This window comes from Seriola dumerili, unplaced genomic scaffold (genome assembly GCF_002260705.1).
Source record: "Seriola dumerili isolate Sdu_G_001 unplaced genomic scaffold, Sdu_1.0 BDQW01000449.1, whole genome shotgun sequence".
Taxonomy (NCBI): domain Eukaryota; kingdom Metazoa; phylum Chordata; class Actinopteri; order Carangiformes; family Carangidae; genus Seriola; species Seriola dumerili.
The window spans coordinates 3,228,533-3,255,919 of NW_019174704.1; the positions used below are offsets into that span (position 1 = coordinate 3,228,533).

Genomic DNA, 27,387 nt, shown 5'->3' on the forward strand with positions numbered 1-27,387 from the left:
ACGTCTCTGTGTGTGTGTGTGTGTGTGTGTGTGTGTGTGTGTGTGTGTGTGTGTGTGTGTGTGTGTGTGTGTGTGTGTGTGTGTGTGTGTGTGTGTGTGTGTGTGTTAGGACCGGATCATCGATGCTGGGCCGAAGGGGAACGAGGCTCGCTTCATGAACCACAGCTGTCAGCCGAACTGTGAGACGCAGAAGTGGACGGTGAGCGGAGACACCCGGGTGGGACTGTTTGCTCTCGTCGACGTTGCTGCAGGTACGCCGCTTCATCTAGTGCTGAAATAAATAAAAAAAGGACCACTTTAATCGGGTGGTTTTTTTTAAATCAACAACGATCAGTAACATCATTCACTTTTCCTGGTGTCATATTTTGAGCATCCACTTTTGAAATATGTGTTCTCTACATGAAATGATATGTAAGATACTTGATACTGCAAGATACAGGTGAAAACCCTGAAGCCTTCCTTATTCCGTATGTTAAATCCACTTTGGGCAACAAGGAAAAAAAAACTGTTAAATGGAGAAAACAAGTAAATGATGGAACCGTATGTGTGGATATTACATTTATTTTTATTTTTTGAGAAATTTTAAAATATTAAAATAGTCTTTTGGTTTGTTATTAGACTGCTGAAGCCTCGTAGTGAATTCAGCTAGCACGAGTTAGTCAGATGAAGTTGCAGCCTCCTTCAGTTGTTTGTGTGTGTCTGTTCAGGCACAGAGCTTACCTTCAACTACAACCTGGAGTGTTTAGGGAACGGGAAGACAGTCTGTAAATGTGGAGCACCCAACTGCAGCGGCTTCCTGGGCGTCAGGCCAAAGGTGAGGGGTGGCGACGTAAAATTACATGCTACTCGGTTTGTTAAACAATTCATTGAGGTACAAGTTAAGTGTGGAATTGTGTCGACGATTTCTTTGCTCGGTGGCTGAAGGAGAAGGTGAAGGAGTGTTGGGGTGAAAGATCAGCTCATAAAAATTAGCTTTAGTTACGAACAACAATGAAAGCACCACTAAGGTTTTTGTTTTACCGCTATTCATCAACCTGTGCCCCCCCCCACCCCCCCCGCAACCAGAACAACCCTCCATCTGAAGACAAGGGTCGGAAGCTGAAGAGGAGAGGCCACGGCAAGAAGAAGAACAAGGTGGTGGTGACCAAAGAAAGAGAGGACGAGTGTTTCAGCTGCGGAGACGGAGGACAGATGGTTTCCTGTAAGAGACCCGGATGTCCAAAGGTTTACCACGCCGACTGCCTCAACCTCACCAAGAGGCCTGCAGGTCAGTGGCTCTGCGTGGACGCTGTAACACAGCAGGTGGTTTTGGTGTTTGTTTGTGTTTATGTTGGTACAGTCGGTGGTGCTGGACATTTCCTGTGTGTCAGGGGGGAGTTTTCCTTGGAAACATGATGAAGAATAATTAAGTTGTTTTTGGCGTTTTGGGATGTTTCGCAGTCAGAGAGAAAGAAGGGCGAAACACTTGCACCTCTTATTTTGTTAAATGTGACACATTAAACTGAGACGACAAGTGGCTAACGAGAAAATGTGTACATCAGTTAGATATAGGAGATAAGTAAAGAAACGAAAAACAAATACATTTTAGTAAGTTAAGGGAGGAACTGGGTTTTAGTTGGATAGTCAGATGAGCCCATTGTAGAGTGCACAGGTGTGGTAGAAGCTATATGGGTAGATTAAAAAACAAATCATGTCAATAAGAAGAAAATATTTTTTTTTTTCTGCATAGACATTGTGTCAGGATTTAAAATACTCATTAGTGAGCAGAATGACGCCTATCATGTTCTACTGCATTATTGATTTTCTGTTGTGGCCAGTTGAGGTGGAGCTCACTTTAACTGCTTCTTATGCTGCTGGCTAGTTCAATCCGCCACGATGCATCATATTTTATGAACATATTTTGTATGTAAAGCCTTGATCCTCCTGAAGTATCCAGTAGCCATATTTGTTTCAAGTACATGTAGTGTACTAAAAAGTGCAATATTTCCCTCTGAAATAAACTATAAAGCAGCATTAAATACAAATACTTTCCATCACTAAATTTGGCACATATTTGTATATTTGACTAAAACTATTCCAGAAATGAGGATAACTAAAATAGTAATATAATAATAATAATTTGCTAATTTGATATTTAGTTCTCGATAACTTGCATACATTCAAACTCCAGACATTAAAACAAAGTCAACTTGTTTGTCACAGTTACTTTTGTAGTTATTTGATCTTGTCTTTAAATTGAACTTTATCCTATTTTATTGTAGTTATCTTTTATTTATTGTTTTTTTATTGTTTTTTAATGATATGACGCTTTGCTTTTATGTTGCCTTTTACTCATAAATTGTGTTACAGAAAATAAAGTTCATTATTCAAAAAGTTTGTAACTTTTTAACTCTGTATTGTAGGTCGATGGGAATGTCCGTGGCACCAGTGCGACATATGCGGTAAAGATGCGGCGTCCTTCTGCGAGATGTGTCCCAGTTCTTACTGCTGCCAGCACCGCGACGGACTGCTCTTCATCTCCAAGCTGGACGGTAAGCTGTCCTGCAGTGAACACGACCCCTGCGGCCCTGAACCGCTGGAACCGGGGGAGATCCGAGAGTACACCCCTGAACCCAGAGCCCTGACCTCTGGGCTGGGCATGGCCGTCATCCCTGCCGCCACGGCTTCTAACGCAACCACCAATCTGACCCCGACTGCCAGGAGGGCCAAGGACAGCAGTGCCGGCGCTGACGTGTGTGCTTCTGAGTCATTTCCTGCTTTTTCCATCCCGGTGCCCATCACCATACCTGTCGCTGCTCCTGCCGCCTCGCCTCCCCCCAGCAGCTCCGATGCTCCCAGCAGCCCGCAGGCGTTCGACCTCCCGCACTACTCGCCCATCTCTTCATATGAGGAGGAGAGGGACGTCTTAGAAGAGGAAGAGGAGGAGGAGGAGGAGGAGGAAATTCTGACAGAAGTGGAGGAGGAGTTAGTGGAAGAGAGTGAGAAAGAAGAGAAATCAGATCCTCATGAAGAGGATGGAGAGGCGGTGATGGAGGAGGCCAGGCTGGAATACTTGGAGATCAAAGAGGATGAGGAGGAGGAGGAGGAGGAGGAGGAGGATGATGACGACGACGACGACGACGACGATGACGACGACGACGACGACGACGATGATGAGGAGGAGGAGGAGGAAGAGGAAGAGGAGGAGGAGGAGGAGGTCGAGGTAGAGGAGGAGGAGGAGGAGGTCGAGGTAGAGGAGGAGGAGGAGGAGGTCGAGGTAGAGGAGGAGGAGGAGGAGGTCGAGGTAGAGGAGGAGGAGGAGGAGGAGGAGGAGGAAGAAGAGGAGTAACATACAGATGATTATTATTTATACTGGCACAGTACATGGAGGAAGAACAAGCAGTCAGACAACAAGACATCACAGTCGCTGCAGTGGGGAAACACTTGGCGATCAACTGATCGCATTACACAAGTAGACCAGTCTGTCACTGTTTGTATCCAGTGTGCAGGTGCACGTACGGAAAAATTTTTAGGACAACACTAAAATCAGTTCATAAATAAATTGTGATGTCATTAAATAAACAGAATAAATACTGTGTAGACTCACGGCAGTTGCACAAATTATTTAAGGATTTATTGATTTAGTTTTGTCCTATTAATGGCTCCATGTTCCCTGACCTTGGTACACACTTGCTGTCGAGGCAGTTCATGACACAGTGACTTTGCACAAACTGGCTGCACCTTCATATGGGAGATCTGACAGAGAAAAATTAATCTGGAACTGCAACATAAAACTTGGCGTTTGTAAACATATTTCACACCGATGTACTTGTTTTCTCACATTTCGACCAATTTCACCTGCCGATTTGTTTTGGTATTTCTTTGAGTAGTAGTTCAGGTGTCATATATGTCAGCGAGTTGACCTGCAAAAGCTTAAATGTAGTTGGAGACAATTATTGTATCTGGTGTGTTGGTGTTTAATGCAAGAAAAGACTAGACTAGCTTCCTGTCGGGGTGGGGACTAAACTCTGCAGCCCATGAATCCTGGGACAGGAGGATTACCAACAGTCACAGACTTCTAACCCGGTTACATTGGAATTACACTGGCCCCATTTACATGGCTGCAGTTGGATGGTGGCTGTGGTGACAAAAGTATCAGAAAAAAAAAACATGAATTTGTCTGTAAATAAACCAGTTTCAGTCAGGTTGTGCTTTCAGTCATGAACACTGTTCCAAATGAAACATAACCAGCCTCTGCTGGACTGAAACTTGTCCGTGTGGTCAGTGGACTTAGTTCAGTGATTGTGTTATTTTACTGGACGCACACTCCTGTCTATATCACCTGCCACAACCACTTGAATCCACTTCCCTCCAGGACGGACGACCTGACGTGCAGGAGTCGTCACTTCCATTAACACCGCTCTCCCCTTCGTTTCCACTTCTTCTTCACGCCTCAGATCATTAGGTGGTTCAAGATGGGACCATCTATAAAAATGTGAAAGTGCCAGATGACAGTGATGGTGATAGTTTTGGATTGAAGCTGCTAGAAGCCAGTATGAGGAAGAAATATTCTCTTGACCATTTCATGCCAAAAAAAAGGATCCTAAACTGACATGGAGTCAGTGTTTGACCAGGCTTCATGTCAGGGTGGGAAAGATATAGAGAAAGTATTTATGCCATCATGGAACACTAAAACTGTCTAAGATAAAGAAGCTAGTAGGTTATTTAGCAGCTCCATAAGTCAGGCTGAGGCAGGTTGGACTGCACAGACTGATGCTCCGGTAGAAGCTGGTAGAGTAAAACGAAAACTCAGTCTTGCCCTCGTGGTTGCTGGTGGTCGTAATGCAGAGATAGCACTAAGTTGACTCAAGTGTGTATGCTGTTTATATATTATTCTGTGACGCACAAATGACAACGGGCGTGAGTGGGGGTGTTAGTTCTCCCTCTCCTCGTTCTTGACTCTCCACCGAGGGGAAACAAAAGTCTTCGATTGGATAACGAAAACGACGGACTTCTGCCACGATGCTTGCACTTCAGTATGTGTTCTTGCCACATGCGTTTCGCTCTGTCTTCAAGCTTATAATATTGTCTGTGTGTTATCTGCCAATGCCTTAGAGTGTATTTCTTTGGAGATATTTTTAAGGAATGGTTTGGCGCCCGTGAGAGCCAAGTTTCCCTGATAATGCCTTTTTACAGTTGCCCAACAAGCAATGTTTCATTCCAGTGTAATTATGACCTGTTTGATCTCAACCATTGACCAGTAAACTGCTATATAAATATATAAGAAGATGAAGTTATAAAATAAGCACTTTGTGCTGGCCTTGTTCTTTTTTCATTTGTTGATCTAACATTAAACTACATAGAAAACATATATCTGTACATAAAATTAAAGCCACTTTTTTTTTTTTTTTTTTTTTTTTGCAGCATCTTTTCAATTATTTTGATGATGGTCAGACATTTTCAAATCCCAGTCATGTGGCTTTAAATTAATTTAATTAAATCACATAATTCCACATTTCAGGAAGATATACTGTGCACAAATGCAATTATTTATCTCCCATGTCCTTTTAAAATGTATTAAAAGTCGGTCAACAATGTTTTTTCAACAACGGAGCTCCCAGGGCAGGGCCCACAGCTCCAGTTTGATCCTGCAGCTGAACACTGACATGAGCTCAAGGATTGACCTGTGACCTGTGAAAACCTTGAGCTGATAAACCACCTGCTGATGTTAATAATAATAATTATACATTTTATTTATAGGCACCTTTCAAGGCACTCAAGGACACTGTACAACACACCATAAAAGAGAAAATGCAAGTACAAGGCATGAAATACAAAATAAATAACTAAATAAACTCATAACTCCACATTTAATTATTAATTTCTGCTGTTTGTCATCCTTGTGCCACTGCTGGACAAAAGCCATGGTCTGTAGTAGACAAAATATGATGGTAGATAGTTAATGCCCTTCCCAGTGCAAAATTATTAACACAAGTTTTATTGGAAAAACACAATATTTTTTTATTGTGTTTGGGAGAAACTGTTTCCAATGGCCATCCTCAAATCATTACATTACCTGTTATCCAGGGCTGATGCCAGGTGGCACAGGAAGCAGTCAGAGGGGGGCCCATGGGAAATGCGTCTGACTTACTAAACCTCTGATTGGTCAATTGTTTCATAAGACGAGACCTATTTGAGATCTGGGACCAAGTTAAATCTCTATTAGCCGATAATCAAACAGAGACATGTAGTGGAGATGCTGTGGTAAACTTTATTTTTCACTTTTTACAGCAATGTTTCCAGAGACGTTACAATTGTTTTTGGATTCAACCATGAGAGATCAGAGATGTAAATCAAGCACACTTTCTTCACACCCACAGAGTCCAGAGACGAGGCGTGATTAGTCACAATAAGTAAAAACACCAGTGTGGGTGAACCATGGGTAAAATAATAGAAAAGGCAGCTTCAACAAAGATTGATGGAGAGATTTAAATAAAATTCTTCAACACTAACACACACACACACAAAGAAAATAGCTCAACTCAAGTTCAAAAATAAATCATAAATCACAAGCCAGACTCATAATGAGTGTAAACATGTAGAAATACATTCAGACTCATGAAGGCTGAATACAGATACAGAGCGCTTTAAAATAATGGCATTTTAACCCGTCATTTAGCTTAAATTAATTTATGCAGGCAGGAGAAATATCGAGAAATTGATTGATGGATTTAACAATTTTAAAAATAATGAATCCATTTAAGTTTCTTTAGGTTTTTCTAAAATTGACATTTGGCCATTATCAGAGAGTGAGCTCATAGCTTCTAAAGCTCACAATGGTGACTGGGTCTGATGACACTGACTTAAACTCTTGACTTTAAAGTCTCCTGAAGGCCCACAAACATGTACAAAAAATATAACTAATGTTAAAAGGCAAGAGAAAATATGGGACTTTTGTAAATTCTACTTTTTTAATACCTTCTGAAGCCATTTTTCAGCCTGCAGCTCCCCTATAACATGATTTTGTTTCTTTATTTAATGTCATATAAAATGATTTTCCTGCTTTTTGGCGAATGATAATCAAGTGTAACATGTCTGAGTGTCCCTCAATGCATCACCAATTGTAGTTTTTGAAAACGCTCTCAACCTATTTTATTTTGAAAATAGTTTGCAATAGAAAGTTCAGGTGATGAGCTAAACAAGTTACCACAGAACGGAAAAGTCAACTGTGAACACTAATCTTGTCTTTACTTGTTTTGTTCCAGCAACAGTTTTACTGGTTTGAAGGGATTTTATTTGGCTTATAGTAACATCCCTTTTTGAGGCACAAGCTTTTATTTCATTTATTTTTTTTCTTTCAGTGTGGGGACAGACAACATGAGATGATGTTATAGAGATGAGATATTTTAAAACAGCAAAAACTTTTGCAAGTGGAATAATAAAAAGTTGCTGAAAAAGTTTAACTGAATACAAAAGTTTTCACTATGCCTCGAATTCAGGCCACAGTGGATTCATGCTAGGATTTGTAATGATTCGCAATACCCCTTGATTTTACACTTTACAATATATTGCCATTATTTTTGCCAGTTTTTTCCACAGAAATGCATAAAAAGCTCATATTATACACAAGGGCAGAAAAATTACTGTAAAATTTAAGGTCCATCAGAATTTTGAAACATTATTTCAATAAGCTTTTAATTTTACATATTTGTATTTTACACCAGTCTCTCTTCAACAGCCTGCAATAAAAATATTGTGCATCAAAATATCAACACATATGACATGAACACATCAAAGCAGCAACATGGGGGAGACTGAGATTGTGTCCACTTATTTCCCCACATCTGGCAACACAACTTAAAAGGCAATAAATTAGTGACTTGACTCTTAAATATATATGTAAATACTGTTCTGAGAACATTGAGAGATGACAGTTTGTATCATATTACAACATTCACGCACAAGGCTTTTTCCTGTGTTGGTTAAATCGACAGTTTGTCACCAAAGCCGAGGGGAACATTGATCATCATCATTTCTGTAGAAGTGGAGTTTTTCCTAAAACCTTTCAGAGTTCATCTTCAAGGGAACATTTCACTGCAAGAAATGACAGAAAGATCATTTGATATTTCCATATGTGTACCATACCACATATGCCATTTAGAATTACAAAATAGAACTTGTAGGAAACTGTCTTCAAATGTTCTTCCAGTCAGTTTAGGTCTTGTAGTTTTATAACAGATCTTGACATTTTAGCAACCATCACCTAAAATCAGCTTTTATTTCCTTTTGACAGAATCTTAGCTTATGTTGCAAAAGATAATTTACCAGATACATGTTGTACATACTGTCAGCATGGATGTATTATAAGAACTGGATACCACACTCCAAGATGGCGCCTGTTTGTTTCAATGAAAAATTACTTGGAAAGCGCATAAGCCAAAAATGTCTTTTAGGTTCCAGGTGTGCCCCTGAATTGTGTGGCCCACTGCTCGAGTATTAGTGTTTCTCTCGCTGGCTGCGTGGACTTTATATTGGGATGGTGTCACACGACTAAAAACAGCTTTAATGTTTTTTGAGATGTCTCTTTTATATTAGTGGTCTAAAAATGCTTTTTGGGCCGCTTAATGTTTTTGCACTGCAGTACCACAAGTGGCCACAGGAGCAAATCAGCAGCAAGGCTCAGTAGCGGGGCTCATCAGCTCTCTTAATACATCCATAGTTGTCACATGGCAAAAGTTGTTGTAATGTTGTGGTAAACACACACGTGGTCCTGCCATTTCTACTGTGGATACAAAGGCCTTTATAAAGATCACTGGTATCTTTTCATTCATGCATTGTACCAGATTTGTCAATGTTTCATAAGTGTTCATTTCAACGGAGTATGGCTGAGAACATAGGAGCGTTTCGTTTTGTTTCTTGACACATGCCCTCATTGGATTCACTCCATTGGTGTAGGCTTCATTTAAGATGTGCAGGCCTAACAAATGGGTTTCCACAATGAGGTAAATTGCAGTTCAAAGTAAACAAAAATTAAATGCTGTAAACAAAACATTCACCATCCCGGAGCACTGCACTTGCTACAACAATAAACAGCATCAATCAAGTTTTCTCTGCCACTGTGGACTCAGTCAGATCCCTCTTTCCTGTCAGTACCATTTAAACGTCCTCATCACTGCAGATCATCTTTTAACCACAGCACATCTTCAGACTGTTTAACAGCACAGCTTTAGGCATATGTTTATTCCATGATATGGTCCAGCTCAGAGAGGTGACCAGCTGATGTGGGAATAAAACACAGGACATAACTGGGTGAAAGATGGAAGTGTTGGTTTTTAAATCCCTCTTCACCCAGTAACAGTTGCAGCCGTAGTGGATCCTCTTCTATAAAGCTTTGTAGCCCACAGTTCTTTATGGCACAAAAGAAATAAACATATTTAACAAGGTATAAACAGTACCGTTTGATTTCTTTTTCTGTCACTTGGATACCAGATCCAGAGCAAAAAATCTGATGCCCATCCAGCATTTCCAGGTTTGACTCCAGCTGAGGGAATGTGACCACTTGTGTTTCCCTTCCCGCTGCTCAGAATCAGTTGTTGTGACAACAGGAGTAGAAATATGAGTCTTTCTTCTGGCCCAAGTCGACGCCAGGTTCCTCTGCTGAAACAGAGAGAGATTTTGTTTGAAATCTTCTACTCAGCAGTTTCAGACGATGGATCTTTTACATTGAAGAAAACCTTCCCTTGCAGCTGCTCGGATATTTTTTTTGAACACATTACTCATTGTTTTTACAATTTGGTTTTATAGAGATTAAACAAACAAAATAAAACATGTTCATGTGTGAGCTTTAGAGGTGCTGGAAAGCAGATTTTGTTGCCTTTAGACAGAGCCAGGCGAGCTAGGCCTGGCTAGGTGCAATAAGCTAAGCGAACTGGCTTCTGGCTGTAGCTTTATTTCAAGCAATATGTTGTATGAGTGTACTGATCTTCTCCCTTCCCAAAATGTTCAAATAATACTTTTAGCCCCTGGATCTGAACTACTTTTCTGCTCATAATGTGTATACAGAAATATTTCTGTTGCATGTGGAGGGTCTTTCTTCCACATCTGGCTCCTCACATGTGGTGTTCCCCAGGGATCCATTTTAGTGCCCATCTAATTTATTTGTAGCTGCCAATGAACCACATACTGTATTTCTGCTATACAAAATCAATTTCCACTAATTTGCCACTTCTGTGCCACCCCAAAGCTTGGTTACTCAGTAAATACAACACAAATCCTGGCATGCCGTTCAGATTTTGAGATGGCTCTGAATATTTACAACTGTAACCTAAATCTAAACCTGCCTTTCTGGACTTGCCCACTTTCACTTTTAGAAAGATAAGGTTTTGTTTGTTTCAAATATACTTTGGGCTTTTGTGAAAAGCAGCAGATTACTGAGATTTTCTTTTAAGTCCTTCATGTTGTCTTTATGGTGAACCATTTCCACCAGCATCAGACCCTTGTAAGTCAGTCAAAGTTGTTGTTGTGGCAATTCATACAGCCTCTGAATATACACTGTGACCAATTAACAACTCTAAATGCCATTTGAGAGAGAGGATTCATGCAAAAAAAGGGGCGTATGTACATGAAACACTTACCTGTCATATACTGGAAGGCAGTGTTGTTGTAATCCTCAGCAACTTTCTGGAATAACTCATCTGAGAAGCAGAGGAAGAATAGTTAGTTCATACATCATGGCACAATAAAAACCGGTCCACTCACATTAGTGATACCTGTTTTACTGAATATGTGTGAGATCGCTGTGAGCAACAGACAGAATATTACCTTACTTTATTACAAGAAACTAAATAATTAAAATAATTTTCATAGATCCAGTCCTAAATACTGTATTGTATCAGTTTCACATACAAAAAGAAAAACAAAAAAAAAAGAAGATTAACTGCAGAAAAACGTACTGTAAAATGTCTGTGTTAAACTCTGTGTACCTACATTAAAAATAATAATAAATAAAATCTTTAAAAATGACATTTCAATTCACAAATAAAAAGAACCCAACGAAGATCCATGGTTAAAAAAAAGTATCTTTGGCTTTTTTGTCACAGGTGAAACGCAGTCCTGTGTCCATGTTTCTCTAACAGGTTACAACAGCGTAAAGTGTTGTTGATTTGAGATATAATCACAAGAGGATGCTCTACAGAGAACAGAAATGAATAGCAGACTGTCAGTAGATAAACACAACTGCTGGTCACCTCTGTGCAGAAGCTGATTATCCTTGACAACATTTATACTGGATGGCTCTTTTAGACATAAGTGTCCATTATGGCAGTGTTTGTGCGATATTCAGCACCTGGTGTGAGAGGGAACAGTATCACCGCTGATTTGGATAGTAATGCTCTGAAGGAAGAAGACTGTTTTCTGTTCTCTCACAGGCCGCATCAGCGATGGAGTTTAAAACATAGTTTGCAGTTGAAGCCATTATATGAGCAAGGGACAGTCAACCTGCTTCTCTTCTTGTGAATCCTGTTAAATTTTCTCATCTTCTTCATGATTTATAAAGAGAATTTATATTTCATGGTGGTCAACAGTGAATAAGCAATAATAGACAAGACAGTTTAGAATCTCGTCATTCATATGTATCCAAATGCTGCATGTAGAGCACTTTGAGTGTTGCTCATTATAGTGCATTAATGAAGGGTTTAAAAACCTCTTATGCTTCCTATGAAAAAAAGATTTTTTTAAAGACTGATTTGACAGCCTCCTATTTTACAAGCTTTAGTATTTATATAGTATTTAATAGTATTTCACGTGGCCTAACAGATTTCAGTGCAGACTTCTTTAGTGAGGGAATCAGCTGTGCTGATTACTGACTTTTGTCATGTTTGTGTTTTGCTTTTCTGTGCATCTTAAACTGGTATTAAATGATGTTTTTTCCTTAAGAACCAAGTATTAACAGCTATCTTGGGTTTTAGTGCTACAATTCTGAGGGAAACCCACTTACCCCACAAACAGACCATGAATAAATACAGCTGTGTTTGGAGCCTACCACACGTGTTAAATGCAGTCTGCAGATGACTGAGGTTGTGACTCACCCACGTTATTTCCTGTTTTACTGGAGGTCTCAAAATGTTGTGCACCAATCTCTGTGAAAGCAACAAAAACATCAAGGTTAGATGTCAGGCTGAGGCACAGACTTGTGCAAGAGGACAGAAGTTTTTGTCCATGTGCCAATTCCTACTGATTACGCAGAGGCTGACAAAGGTCACGGTTTTATTAATATTCTTTAACAAGGTTACAAGCACTTCAGTAATCTAATTATTCCCCAATTTCAGAAACATCCATGGAAATGGAGAACATTGTTTCCATTTTTTCCAGGTTCAAAGATTAACTTTTAACGCAGCTAAGTTTCTGTTGGTAGAAACTCCTTATGTGGCCAATATAAAACCTTAACCTCCTTTTTTCATTTCGGTGCACATGTCAACAAGTTAAAGCAGACGCTGTCTGCGTGACACACACGTGAGAAGCGTGTCTCACGTCTCATGGCTGCGTCATGTGGTCTAGAGATTCAGCGTCTCGCCTATCTTACACGCATGACATGCGGTTCCCAGCAAAAGGATGGGACAGAGAAAAGACCTGTTGATAGTCATATTGACATGATACCAGCAAAATTACATAAAAGTGACACCTTTCACTATAATTTCAATGTCTATGCTGAATCTGACAGACATGATAAAATATAAATAGCTTTTTTAGCAGCTGCATGTTGAGACAGTGAATTTTTAGTCTATTTTTCTGTCAAAAATAATTCAGAAATTAATTTATAATGAAGAGAAAGCAGACATTTGAGTGGCATGCAAACATAATCAAGGAAATAATCAACAAATTCTTAACAACAAAAATAATGATTAGCTGCAGCCCAAATAAAGTAAAAAAAAAAAAAAAAGAAGAACTTCTAAAATGAAAGTATATCATTAAACAGATTGCTTATACAGCATTTTAACAAACTACATTGCAGTGCACATACAAATATAATACAATAAAATGAAATTGATATCATGGATATGTTGTGTATGTAAACATAGGACAGTAATTCATGTTATAAAGTTAGATATCTTAATTAAGACTGCAGGAAACTAATGTATCATTAATTACACACAGTACATTAGTAACAACTAACTAAATGAAAAATGAACTGCTGACCAGGCCACCAGGTCAAGAGATAAGGGCAGGTATATAACATTGAGACTCTAGTTACCCTCAGCAAAGTCCTGAACATCGTGGTAGTCGATTTGGCGCAAACTCCGATCTCCTTCAATCAGGTCATTCTTCGTGCCACACAGGTAGATCTTACAGTGCTGGAGTGTACAACACAGACAAAAAAAGCAAAGCAAAACAAGAACAATGTTACTAAGTGAATTGGTGCCTCACATACAACTTAAGACTAAAGAAGCTCTCTTACTTCCTCGCAGTTTTGCAGCTCTTTCACCCAGAACCGAGCTCTCTGGAAACTGCTGCTGTCAGTGAGATCTGAAAGACAAAAATGACAAAGCAACCATGCTGAGTCACCAACAGTAGTTTGATATGTGTGTGTGTGTGTGTATATATATATATATATATATATAGAGAGAGAGATAGATATGTATAGACTTTTAGTTTTCCACAAAGGATTCCATATTCTCATTCAGATGTGTGAATAAACACAAGCATGCAAAAGGAGAAGCAGAAGGAGTGTAGTATTAACTAACTGAAATCCGCAATCAGTCTAACAATTCTGACCACTTCTGTCAATTTTTAACAATGGACATGGTCAAAAATTGAATGTAATTAAACGGAACTTGGGATAACAATTACTAATTTGTGCAGATGAAGTTTAAAAAAAACAGGGTAGAAAACACAGGTGGAATAAATTCTACAGAAAGACGACGGAAGATCAAGAAGAAGGCCAGCAGACCAAAAAGAGGATATTAAATAAAATATGACAGGAGTGTGACTAATCCAGTGGGAAATGCCATCGGCTATTTTGTAAGAGGCAAAGTTCCTCAACTTGCAGCAAAGACGTAAAGACCATTTAGAAAATGTGTAAAGTAGCAAATCTTAACCTGAAAAAGGAATATTCAGAGAGAAACATTTTATTAGCATGATATGAATTCAGTTTATTTGTGTTGATATGTTGAAAGATAAAGCAGTACAATCCTGGAGTCACACAAGGTATTATGTGTGATCAGACTGTATCAAGCTTTAATTATATTCTCCACAGTAACTGTGTCCACATTCTTTCATTGACTTCGTGATACAGGGCTGTGATAGTGGTGAGCAGAAGTTATTGAGAAATGGGGCAGATAACTGATAACTCATTCCTCAACTTGCTCCGTCTTGTCTTCACTATCAACAGTTTCTACCAGCATCACAAACTTGCAGGTAAAAAAAACAGACTATCTAGTAACCATAGCCACTGTAACAATCCTAACATCCTAACAAGACATTTTTAAGGAGGTGAACGCCAGCTACATGTGCATGTGAAGTTGGTAGTTTAGAGAAGCCTACAGCTGTTCTGGGCTGTTTTTTGCCACCAGAGCTTGAGCTATGACACCTGAAAGCTCTCCATAAGATGATTAAGCAGTGTAGTTTTACCATAGCAGACTAGGGCCGCCCGAGCTCCTCTGTAGTAGATTCTGCTCATAGCTTCGTAGCGCTCTGATCCAGCTGTGTCCTGGGTGAGTATGAGAGAAGAGAAGAGTGGGACGAAGGTAAGAGAGATGGCGATCCTTCTATACAAGGTGCAATGATATGCGAGAGAAGACTGTGCTTCCTGTTAAACTTTGTTAAACTCTGTTAAATGTAGTCATATGTGTCTGTATCCAGGTTAATCTCCCCTCATAGCTACAAAGTAGTGGAGTCACTGAAAACTGTGATTCAAATATATGCAAGTACTGCAAGTAAATCATTATGTAAATATGATAAAAATATCATCGTAAGTATTTAAATCCTCTGACTCACAGCTATGCAACTGAAACTGGCCTTCTGTTATTTCCTTGACAGACATCACATTTAAACAGTGAGCTGGACAGAGGCTATTAGTTCTGTATGTACAGTAGTTACATTGTTGTGCAAATGACTGTATGCATGAGAATGCAACATTTCAAGTTCAGAATAATATTACAGATATTAATACTGTCTTACAAAGGCAAAATGCAGTGACTACGTACTTTGTTCAAACAGACAGAATTTGACATTTTTACATTTCTTTTTTTTGACAATCTTACATTATAATGGAGAAAAAACACAAGTTTTAGTAGTCCTGCTGAATGTTAACTAGCCTAGCTAGCACAGGATTGACGTGATTTGATGTTGTCTTGGAATTGCATATTGAAACTGTATTTAATGAAAGAGGAATTTACTAAACTTGCTAATTATTTCAAATGTACAAGAGAGCTGAAGAAACACGAAAACCCATTTTATTGTCTGTAACAGTAATTAATAATCTGTATAAAAGGCACAAAATATATGTTTTACAGCGTTTTTATCTGTCACACAGTTTGAGTAAGAGCCTTCTAACTTCAAACCTTTTGTACTCTACTTCAGTGTTACTGTAGTTACTACTCTCTGATTTTGTTAGGCAGAATACACTGTGGTGCTTTTAAAGAGGATGAAAGGAGCTGATGTGATGTGACTTGCTATTAGGCCGTTATAGGGGGCACATTTTCACATCTCACCTGGCTACAGTACAAACACTCAAATTCACATGATGTGGCCTCCAACTCACCCATATGCCGAGGGTAATCACTTTCTCTCCCACCTGGATTGGTTTAGCAACAAAAGCAGCACCGATAGTCTGTCAGGAAGAGAAATCAAGTGCAGTAAAGCATTAGACACTCATGGAGTCCCTGTCGACTGTGGATACTCTCAGTCTGAACATTCACAGACCACAGTCTAAATGGGCACTAATGGGCGGCAGGATGAAGTAGGGTTAGACTGATACTTGTGTGCTATCTGAAGTGCACATCACATTGTTCCCTTCTTAAAATAGATATTGTACACAACTGCCAAAAGAGGGCAAGGGCCAATTTATCACAACTAGTTATCATGCAGTTTTTTCAGTTAAACTACTAAAAATCACATTAAGATCGTTACTGATACAGCTATGAATAAGCAGCATTTACTGTTGTAAGTGGCCGAGGTGGATTCAGTTTTAACTACTTTATATAGAGCTAGGTAGTTTAGTACTTCAAAAGGGTCACAAGATGAATGTGAGGGCTTGTGAGGTGATTAATGGCACAGGAAAGAAAAGAAGAAAAAACTAAGTACTGTTACAGAAGTACATTATATATATATATATATATATATTGTGTATAATTTGACCTTTTCGTGCCTCCCAGTTATTGAAAGGCTTTGGTGGGGCTGCTAACAACTCATGGACATCTGAAATGTAACATGGGCCGACTGAATAAGTACTTTACAAAAAGGGAAGTAGATCCTGATTTTTAGTAAAGACAAAAATGTTGGGAACTACCAATTTAATCTTTAACAATGCATACACTTTATACACATATATTTTTAATGTAGTATCTTAATCTGCAAAGTAACTAGTAATTATAGAAAAAAATGCTATTCTTCCCTCTGAAGCATCGTGACATAGAAGTATTTGTATAAGTAAATAACAGATACTTGTAATACATGTAAATGTACCCAATTACTTTCCCCCTACTGTGAACTACTGAGAACTTACAGTATGTAAATGAGAAATGTATGTTTCTGATGGACTTTATGTTTCTGAAATTCTAAAAAAAAAAAAAAACTGTCATTGTGGGTTATTATTGTGAAGCAAAATGTAAATGTCAACTTTCTAAAACTATTACAGTGTATTTTTTAAACAGGACACAAGTGAGGCATGACTGAATAGTTTCCACATTAATATGTAAGATACTTACATAAACCCTTGTCTAATGCGGTATGTGTTAAAAGAGACAAACTGCAACATTACTACATCCAGAGATTCTATCAGAGCTTTTATGGTGATGATGATCCCAGACTTGAGCCTCTATTAGCACAACATCCTCGGGGATAAATATAAAAGTAATACTTTTCTTCTAGGCAGCAGTCAGGGAAGGAATCAGCAACGGGCAGACATGGAAATTAAAGCGGAGCAGCTGACACTCACGTTCTGGTATGGGCCGACCAAGAAGCGATGATGAACATATCTCTCCACCAGGCTGGTCTTCCCCACACTCTCCTTTCCCAGCATCACCACTTTGGCATCCACACGCATTGCACTCATAGTAACTGAGTTTTGAAAAGCCCAGGACAAGCAAACAGATGGGGCTGGGGGGGTTGTTAATTTAAGAGGCAGCTGCAGATGAGTGAAAATAACAATTAAGTCTTAAACACAATTTGCATTTATTTAGAAACAGAAAATAATCATTTTCTAGACTGAAAATTATGACACATGTGCTCTAACCCTTCATGATATCTAGGGCTTGCCAAATTCTAAATATTTCTGGTATTACTTACAAATCGTTTCACTTCCTCTTATTGTCTATTTCTTCAATATCAGTTGTGTCTGCAGTTAACTGGTGTATTTTCACATTTTACACACAAATCTCTTCATGATAAGATCCCATACTTGAAACATGAAATGTTTTCAAGTGAAACCAAACTGCAAAATCTTGAAGTCACAACTTAGTCTCTTCACTCACTGTTTAGAAAAAAATAATTCGAGCTGCAGCTAACAATTATTATCATTATCATCTAATCTGATGATATTTCCTTGGTTCAACAATTAATCATTTAGTCTATAAAACGTCAGAAAATAGTGACAACACAGCCATTACAATACAAAGTGGTTGTTTTGTCTCATTTTGTCAAAGATACTCAATGTTATGAAATAGAGAAGACCAGGAACTCTTTATACTTCACAGGCTAAAAACACAAACCTTCGGCATTTTTAAATGAAAACTGCTCAAACGATAAGTTAATTATGGAAGTAGTTTGCGATTATTTTTCTGTCAATCGACTAAACAATTAATCAACTTATTGCTGCAGCTCCATATGCCTCCTGTAAGTGTTTTACTTAGCTGGATTTCTCTGTCCAACAATCCAAACACCCATGTATTCACTTCATAAATTAAAAATTCATATAAAAAGAGCAGTAAAAGTTATATAAGCTGTATTTGCAGTTGAGAAGTGACTAAATAAAACACATAACGACCTGATAATAACTAATAAAATAACATGTATATGTTTTAATAGACTGAGTTAGTTAGCTTCAGCACAACTGTAAATGAGTGAATTAACTACAAAGCAACAAGCGCTAGCTTTCGATATATAACCTCACCTTTTGATTTGTTTCACTTCGTACTGTTTACTTAAAATTTCAGCTGTATCAAGCTGTTAAGTTGCTGTCCTCTCTGCGGATTGTTATCGTCACTTTATATGATTCAACTTCAAAAATATATATAGTTGAGTTTGATTAAATTAAGTAAAAATATGAGTCGTTCAGTTACCTCAACATGACATGGCCAAAACACCAGCCCAGCATTACTGGTTACTGGGGTTTGAGAGCTAGCCTAGCTAACTTCAGCACCATACACAAATACTGGAAACTCACCTGGTACGTAGCTTGACTCAACAAATCTTTCACAACATCAGGAGCCAAACCGGGTCTGTCATCCGTGGTTACCACACCTGATTTAAAGTGAAGACGGTCGCAGTCAAACCGCTCGTCATTTCTGCCCAGCCTTGCTAAACCGGCTGCTGCTGTAGAGTGGCAGCTAGCTAGGTTAACCCCACCGACACTGTTGCGCAATGGCTGAAATTACAAGCAAGCCGTCAGTTGGATGAGGTTACAGACAGAGACGGTAAACATCGTCTGCGGTATACAGGAGCGCCATTCTCTGAAAACAAGTCCAGCTAGCTGATGGGAAACGGCTAGCAGAGGAGAGAGATGGTTCACGTTTCTGAGGGGAAAAAATATCCAGCTGAGCTTTGTTTGTTTGGGTGGGAACCACAGAGGCAAGGAGAAGCGGTTTGCAAGAAGGAAGTGCCCGAATTGCATGACACAACCACCGGATGTTGGGAAGCCCAGTTGGCTGTGCAGCCTGTGGCAATGGTGCTAAGTTAGCTAACTGAGAGCAACATTTGTAGTGTCTAATTAGTGCAAAAATTAGGGTTTTCACTTATTGTATGTTTCTACATTGAATCACACATTTAAGAATTGGAAAAAGATTTTTTTTTTTTTTTTTTAGAAATGATCTCTTTATGTGGAACTTATTTTCTAAATGTTTTTTGACCAACTTTTTGGTGGCCTTCTCTTACTGATGTGTTATACAATAGATAAAATCCTAATTAAGCAATCAGAACTTCATTTAAAAAAAAACTCTATTAGCATGGAAAATTATTTACAATTTTCTCTTCATCAATATATAGCTCAAAGGTGACATTTAAAAAAAAACAGATCTATCTTCTTAAAGAATTGCTTTGATAGGAACATTGTTTTGGTGAGTCAGCTGATCTGCTCTCAGGTCATATGACAGTGAATGTATTTCTCATTTCGATTTTACCAACATCAACCACAGAATATACACTTATAATGCAGGTGATATGTAGTTCTGTGGCTCTATACAGAAGTGTTCTTTATCCCATTGACAATGTCATTATTTAACCTTACTGACACTATTTATGGTGAAATCTGTTCACTATAACCCTTAAAGAATAAAAATAGAGGTATTTATTTAGTATTTCATCATGTCTGGAATAATTGTCTTGGTGGTATTCAATGACAGAAAGCTTGGGAAGGGAATACTGAATATCGGCAAACTCCAGCAGTCCTGCATGGCCTGCAACAAGCCCTGCTTGACTTTAAAGCAGAGAACAAGTTGCTAAAATCCTGCTCTGAGGGTGCAAATAGCCAGCAAGTGACTCAGCTGGGATCAAAAAAGAAAAAAAAAGCTGCAAGATGAAAAGGACACTTTAGCTTCAACTCTGTTTCCTGCGAGGAGGGGAATGTAGTCTGAGCCTGCAAACAATTTGAGACTGTGGGCAGGGAAATGGACAGGAAAATTAAATAAAAAAAGGATTTCTGCTTCCAATGGCTTTAGGCCAAGCCAGTCAAACAGTACTGGAAGACAGACAAACTTTGATTCAGCAGAGGGGAAAAACCAGTGGATTGTTAGCCATCTAGCTGAAAACTCTGCATCAGGAGCAGAATCAGGTTAAACAAGGAAAAGGATGATCTGATCACCAGTGACAGAAATATAATGATGGCACTGGTACAGGCAGATCTGGAGAACCTGGCTAAGCTGAGAACAATATGGAGATCCACAAGAGCAGGACAGTCGAAAACCAAACACAAAACTCTAGAGGATTGTCTCAGGTTTGAGCTGGAGCTGCACATGCAGAGTGGAGAGATGGTGGAGAAGTGGCTCAACATGGCAAGCCGAGTGGTGGAGGACATCGAGCTCCTGATCCAGCAAAATGCTTAACTTCAGGGAATGCCAAGTCAGCTGATCATATTGATTTGATCACATTGATTTGAACACCTTGTTGGATTCAAACAGTTTGTTTGGAAGAGAAATATTGAAATATATGCTGTCTTTACAGGAGCTTGCCATAAAAACTGACAAAAGAGCAGGTGAAGATGGAAAAGGAGGAAGACAAAGAATGAGACAGAAAAAGGAGAGGAAAACGAGAGGAAGCAGAAAGAGAAACTGCACGCGCGCGCGCGCACACACACACACACACCTTCATTTATATTGTATGACTATATTAAAATGCAATTGCTATTGTGACGCCTATCACAATATGAGAATATCAGTCAGCCACACAGAACCGCCCACCTGAGTGATGTGATGATAACTGGTGAAAAACACGAATCCCATCCAATCAAGAGGACTTAAAGTCACTGGTTCATTTTAGAGCTCTTCTCTCTTCTCTGAGATCTTTAACAGTGTCAACAAAAACTGAGCATTATACCTTCATGGAGGTAGGATCTGTAATAGGACTGTAGGACTGTATAGACTGCATTAGTTTTTGCTGGGTTTACTGATTAAGAGAACAGAGTGAGCTTTAATGATTAATCAATTAATCGATCAACACAAAATGAATAAAAAATGATAACTGATTTATTGTTTAACTTGTTTCAGTTATTTATTTTTGACTTTTTTTACGACAGTTTATAGAGCAAACAAATAATCAATGGACCTTCAAAATAATGAACATCTCAATATGTATATTAAATGATAAATAATAGAAATAGCAGTATATGCTGATACACTTTGTAATGGATACTGCAATATCTGTCACACAGTTAGAAGAGTTCGATTGGTCTAAACAGTTAACCGTTGCCCGTGAGGCTGCAGCAGCGATTGGTTCAGGATCCATGAGATCCACCGGTCCCACCCCAACTCACACACCGGAGAGAGGGAGAGAGGAGCAAACATGGCTGAAGAAGAGGGAAGCGAGGTAACTTCTGGTGGCATTTTTCAGGAGATCTTCACCTCCCCGCTGAACCTAACCCTGCTCAGCCTCTGCCTGTTCCTCCTGTACAAAATCTTCCGCGGGGACAAACCGCCGGAACTCGAAGAGTTGGAAAAACCGCTGCCTAAACTGAAAAAGAGAGATTTTACTCTGGCAGAGTTGAAACCCTACGATGGACTGCAGAATCCGAGGATCCTCATGGCTGTCAACGGAAAAGTGTTCGACGTGACCAGGGGGAAGAAGTTTTACGGGCCAGGTAACGTTACGGGACCCGTCCGCGTGAAGATGTTACAAACTCTTTCGTCGCCCCTCTCGTGTTACCAACGGCAGCTAGCATGAAGTGGCCATTGGTTTTGTGTTAAAATTTATTGATCGACAGCCATTCACCGGTAACATTATCGACCATAAGTCGCTGTTAGGCAAATGTTTAAGTTGAGTTTTGTAACTGGACGCTAACGCCACACCCCCTCTAGATTGATAGCTGAGATCGCATTTCACAACAGAGGAGCTGCTGTAGCCTTGAAACCAGAGATCGTCTATGGAAGAAGTTGAGTTACTCCGTGTTTTCAAAAATGCAGTGGGAATGTGGGTGTAACTGCTAGCCTTGTCCGTAATCACTCCCTGTTCACTATATAGTGCACCAAATTCACTGTCCGCCATTTTTAATTGAGTGTCCGAATTCTCCGTAAGTATATTCATTTTATATCCCTCAACGATTCCGCAATGCAGATTACCACTGAGCGGCTCCACAGGTGTCAAAAGTGGCGCAAAAAGAAGGATGATGATGTTAATTCCCTGTATAGTGAGTACCGAGTGGGAACACTATAGAGTGATTTCTATGTTAACCCCATTCGAACAGGCTCACCATACTTGGTCCATTTTTGTTGTTTTGGTAAACTGTGGTAATTATAGGCAGGGTTGGGAAAAGTAATGGTCACTCTGTTCCTTGGTAATTTAACAAATTTTTCCACAGGCACTCTGGGAAATTACAAAACATGGTTTTTAATTGACAGATGTCAAGCTGAGGGGAGAGCAGCATTTTTTGGTTGTTTGCTCATGCACATTGTGGAAAATTCTGGGATGTTAGCTGGGTGAATAGCTATAGCTGGCTACAGACAAGTGTCCTTGTCAAGCTGCCTGTGTCTCAACTTCCACTGTTCTGAAATCAGCTATGATATTGCAACTGATTTCAGTTGCAGATTGGTGAGTTTTGTCACCCCTCTGTATCTTTCACTCAACGTCAGTGGCTCTCATGACAGAATCTTAGCTCTATGATTGGATGTTTTGGTGTTTAGATGCACCTTGGGAGACGTAGTTAACTCATCCCCTGAAAAGTTTTATATACATGAGGTTATGCCTTTGAACTTTTTATCAAAGAAAAAGATATTTTGTAACTCGGTTTTTAATCCTTTGGACTGATGATTGAAGTGGGAGAGTTTCATGCAGATCCAAGATAAAGAAGAATTCCAGACAATCACCTAACAATGTGAATGGACGCCTGAAATATGTCTTTCCACTTTGCAGTTAATATGTGGCTGTTATATTTGTTATTCTTTGTAGCAGTGAGATTAAATCTATGTAGACCTTTACTAGAGAGACATGTGTTGCACCTTTTCCATTTCTCCAGATCTCTGAAATAAGAATCTGTTCTGCCATGCTTCACTGGGACATTTCTATTCGCTGAAAACAGATACAGAGTTAGACCTCTCTGTTTTTATCTTATCTCAGACTGTAACCTCTGTTGCATGTGACCTCTGACCAACATGATAAATGACTGTCATGCAAACTTTTTTGGTACACTGTGCGCCCACTGAAATCCTACATTGGTTTGCTCCATTTCAGGAATTTAAAATTTGTCCTCAGGCAATGGGTTCAGGGTTTTGCTCAGGGAAACTTTGACAGCACTCATTGCTGCTGCAGGTTACTAAACTTGTAACATTTAGTGTTGGGTATTGTTTGAAAGTTTTGGATGTGAATGATGTAAATGAATTTTGACATAATATAAAAATGACACAGTGATTCTTTTACTGTTTTTCAGAAGGCAAATATCCCAAATGTCTGAACCTAAGAAGCCTTATAATTAAAATATATTTTATATATTTCTTACTGTCAACAAACACCATGAAAAGACTGTAACCTACAATGTGATAGTCCATCTCTCAAACATTCTTATTTCCCTATCCTATCTGTGGCAACAGTGAGGCTCATTTACATGTTTTTAATTGTTTTAATGTTGGTCTTTGGCTCAGAGGAATAACATATCAGGGTTTGATAACCAGGCAATACTTTTTACCAGGGTTAGTACATTGTTGGTTTTGATGTTTTCATGGGGGAAAAAAGGATATCACCAAATTTTCCCCTCAAACAGATGCATAGCTCAACATCACGCCACTAGAGAGAAAGCGAGACATGTAAATGACGCTAACAATGATCAGTTGTTAGCATTGTCCACCTGCCATCGTTGCTGCTGCTGTTATTGCTGTGCATTCACCCCACCATGTTGTCCCTCTGTGTCTTGTCTGTCCTGCAGAGGGGCCGTATGGAGTGTTTGCAGGCAGAGATGCATCCAGAGGTCTGGCTACGTTCTGTCTGGAGAAAGAGGCCCTGAAAGACGAACACGACGACCTGTCCGACCTAAACGCCATGCAGCAGGAGAGTCTCTCTGAGTGGGAGACTCAGTTCACCTGTAAGTGGAGATGTGACTGTATCAGATTTTCACATTACAATTATTGTGGCCAAAATATCACTTGATCTTTTCTCACTTTCCCTTTTAGACAGACAGACAGACAGACAGACAGACAGACAAACAGACTTTATTTATCCCCATATGAAATTTGTCTGCTATATAAATAAACATTATAATTTATTCCTTTTATTTGATTTTATTCCCCAAAATACTTTCCTGTCCAGTGGGAATTTGAAGCATATTTTACACACCTATTCCTGGTGTCCTGATTTCTGAGTGTTAACGAATATAATTATTTTTAGTTAGTAAAGAGCAGTGGGCAGATGGACAGTTACTGAGTTAGCTCAGTTACTTTGAGCTCTCTGCTTTTTGACATTTTGTTAACTTCATCAAGTCACTGAAAAAAAATGGTTGGATTAATCGGTAATGAAAATAATGATTCGTTTCAGCTGTAGTTCCACCAAGTTAGGTTTCATAGAGTTCTCTTGTTAGTTAATAAACAGATACATGTTGCAATTTTCTTCAAAAATGACAGTAAATATTTAACTTTATGGTTTAGGTGATAAAAACAAAAAATGAAAAATGTTACATGAATAAATTCCACAAAAGCTACAGTACAAAACACGATGAAAAGACCTTGACTGTTTTCATCCATTACAGTTAAGTATGACTACGTCGGCAAGCTTCTGAAACCAGGAGAGGAGCCCACAGAGTACACAGACGACGAGGAAGGAAAAGACAAAAAGGCGGACTAGACAATGAAAAGTGACCAAGAGGGAAAAATGACAGATGCCTTAATGTTTGTTTGTAATTTGATGCTGGTTGCCTCCTGTTAGGGCCATTCACAGAAAACTCCTCCATCTTCTGTTTGCATTCTAGTATTTTTGGATCATCACAGTCCTGGAATATATATGCCGACTGAACTCCATTAATTTCCATTTATGTTATGTGAAGGTTAGATGGCATTAACAGCTAAATATACTGATTTCTGATGTAGAGTAGTGCAGCGTTGTTAGAGTTTAGATCACTTTTTATGAAGTTAAACATGGATCCTTACATTGTTGTGGAGAATCAGAACTCAAGAAAATGAAGGACTGGTTCCAACATTTTTATGAAGCTGCTGATGGTTAAATGTCCTGCAGGTTTTAAGAAGGAGATCAGCTTTGTTCAGCCCACCTCAATTACAGCTCGTCAAATCAGTTTGGTGATCCGTGATCCACAGGTCTGATGTACACTTTGTTAATATTGCTGGTTGTACACATTCCTTTCATTCAAGGTTCAGCTCTCTTTGTTTTGAAATTAATTATCTCAGGAAGTTTCATTCAAAGTTAAGAAAAATACAACTTAAAGGAAAATATTGGTATTTTTCAACTTGAGCCTTTTTCTCATAGTTGTCTCTATTTTGACTATTGTGCTTTGCTAAATTTGCACTTTCCACCGTCTGTTGATAGAAATCATCTTCAAACAATGTCTTTGAGTCCAACTAAAAGATACTTTGGTTAGCTTACAAGATTTGTTTGTTTACTTTTGCTTGGATTCTGAGACAAATGTTTGAAATGATGTATGTAAAATCAAAGTTTATTTTGAAAGCTCTGGGAGGTTCACATTGTTTGCCCTGGTATACAACGTTTTGCTTGAATTGTGTCTCCTGAATCTCTACAACGGGGGTGGCGAGTGCAGAATTAGCACAACCCATAGTAATAAACACCCAGGTTGAAAAAAAAAAAAAACAACAACATAATTTTCCTTTAACAAGAGAGCCAATGCAGCTAATTGGACCAAACACTAATGAGCTGAGGTAAATATTTTTAGACATTGAAGATGTCATCACATAAACAATGCAAACCATATCTCTTTTAAAGCACTTTTTCTCAATAAACTGCACCTAATTGTAACCAAGCTGCCAGTTGTATCCTTTCTGGCTTAAAGCCTAAATCACCATTATATAAGAGACGATATTTCTCAGCTCTTCACAATTAAAGAGGATGATGACATTCAGATGTTTGGAACATTCCAACACATCACATGGATCTGCTGATCTGAACAGTCCTGTACATTTAAACTAGATTTAAAATGTCTGACTTTCAGTGCTCATTTCTATTGACACCCCTTAAGTAACTGAAACCAATTTTCATAATTGATTAACCATTTCGGTCGTTTATCAAGTAAAGATATTGATCATTCTCTGTTTTTTTGAGTTTTGAGTTTCTCAAATATAAGAATTAGCTGCTTTTCTAAATTGTAAGTTGAATCTCCTTTTGATTTGGACAGTAGGTCGGACAAAAGTAATGTGCAATGATTTTTTTCAAAAATAAATGAGTAAAAACAACTAAATAGGCAGCCCTCATTCACATGCAGTAATGTTTTTAATGTTAACGGTTGTAGTTCATTACATGGTGCCAAGGAAAAGTGTCAGAAAGTTCAAAGTACAGAGAAATGACATAAGTTAGGTGAAAGCGTCTGATGACAACTAGGTAAGAGATAAATATGTTGATTGCTAATTAAATCATTTTTCAGCAATATTTCACAGTCCAAGTTGGAGTGACAGGCTTTTCTACTATTGTCTCAGTGTATTCCTGCAGAGGCTTTGTTTGCAAGGAAATATTGTGAATTTTTAATTCTGAAGTTATGTGGAATAAGTTAGTTTTTCTGACCGTAGAAAAATGTGCTGTGTTAAATAATCTGTTAACAACATTTTTCTTTGCCACCATCATCCTGTAAAAGCTGGAGAGATTGGCCACTTTCCATAAAAACAGATTCAATGAGGGAACATTTTCAGTATGCATGTACATACATAAATTAATGTCATGGTACTGTCATACCGTTATTATCCTGAATGATATTTTGATTTAATAAAGAAAATTACAAAATGAACACCTGCTAGTCTATTTATTTTTCTTTTCAAGAACCCCCCCCTCGAGCCGCTACACCTCATAATTTCCTGGTAAAATTCACTCCACCACTACCTGCATCCAGGAAATCCTTGTTGTCCCCAAATTATGGGGAAATTTATACAGTAAATGAATTTGAATAAAATACAGTTTTATGCAAAATTTTGGCCAGCTCTGCCAGCGAATTGCATATTTTGTTGATTTTTAAAGTGGAAAGAAGTAAATACAACCCCTGTAACAAACTGTCGTTAAAATGAGCCTTTCTTCAAAAGTTAATTTACAGTAACCTTTTATTTTATGAAAAATATTAAACAGAAATTGGTTTCAGATGATGATAAAGGTGAATAATACGTAATTCGGGGTTTT

General features: G+C 38.7%; 3 protein-coding genes across 7 annotated transcripts in view; 2 read left to right on the forward strand and 1 right to left on the reverse strand.

The window, feature by feature from the left end:
- The window catches only part of LOC111234523 (histone-lysine N-methyltransferase, H3 lysine-36 and H4 lysine-20 specific-like), a 31,912-nt gene extending 23,247 nt beyond the window's left edge, over positions 1 to 8,665 (forward strand). The window contains exons 21-25 of the mRNA XM_022762669.1: positions 110 to 251; positions 708 to 814; positions 1,066 to 1,267; positions 2,403 to 2,902; positions 8,621 to 8,665. Coding sequence (XP_022618390.1) covers positions 110 to 251; positions 708 to 814; positions 1,066 to 1,267; positions 2,403 to 2,902; positions 8,621 to 8,665 — 996 coding nt within the window. The remainder of the gene's footprint in view (positions 1 to 109; positions 252 to 707; positions 815 to 1,065; positions 1,268 to 2,402; positions 2,903 to 8,620) is intronic.
- On the reverse strand, positions 6,105 to 18,971 carry rab24 (RAB24, member RAS oncogene family). Of its 5 annotated transcripts, XR_002665651.1 has the most exons (10): positions 18,578 to 18,971; positions 17,132 to 17,320; positions 15,737 to 15,805; positions 14,605 to 14,683; positions 13,433 to 13,500; positions 13,229 to 13,328; positions 12,066 to 12,116; positions 10,614 to 10,673; positions 9,435 to 9,636; positions 6,105 to 8,073 (listed from the first exon to the last, which is right to left on the reverse strand). XR_002665651.1 is itself a non-coding variant. In XM_022762442.1 (9 exons), exons 2-9 carry the CDS (start codon positions 17,246 to 17,248, stop codon positions 9,566 to 9,568), a joined length of 612 nt encoding a protein of 203 aa, XP_022618163.1. In that variant the 5' UTR covers positions 17,249 to 17,320; positions 18,578 to 18,971; the 3' UTR covers positions 6,107 to 9,565. The 5 variants fall into 5 exon arrangements, 4 of the variants coding, with proteins under 4 accessions (XP_022618163.1, XP_022618160.1, XP_022618161.1 ...); XM_022762442.1 differs by having other exon boundaries at positions 6,107 to 9,633; XM_022762439.1 differs by having other exon boundaries at positions 6,107 to 9,636.
- A 2,399-nt stretch (positions 18,972 to 21,370) lies between these two features.
- On the forward strand, positions 21,371 to 27,004 carry pgrmc1 (progesterone receptor membrane component 1). The gene is made up of 3 exons (XM_022762603.1): positions 21,371 to 21,700; positions 23,975 to 24,130; positions 24,791 to 27,004. Exons 1-3 carry the CDS (start codon positions 21,406 to 21,408, stop codon positions 24,883 to 24,885), a joined length of 546 nt encoding a protein of 181 aa, XP_022618324.1. The 5' UTR covers positions 21,371 to 21,405; the 3' UTR covers positions 24,886 to 27,004.
- Positions 27,005 to 27,387: the final 383 nt, after the last annotated feature.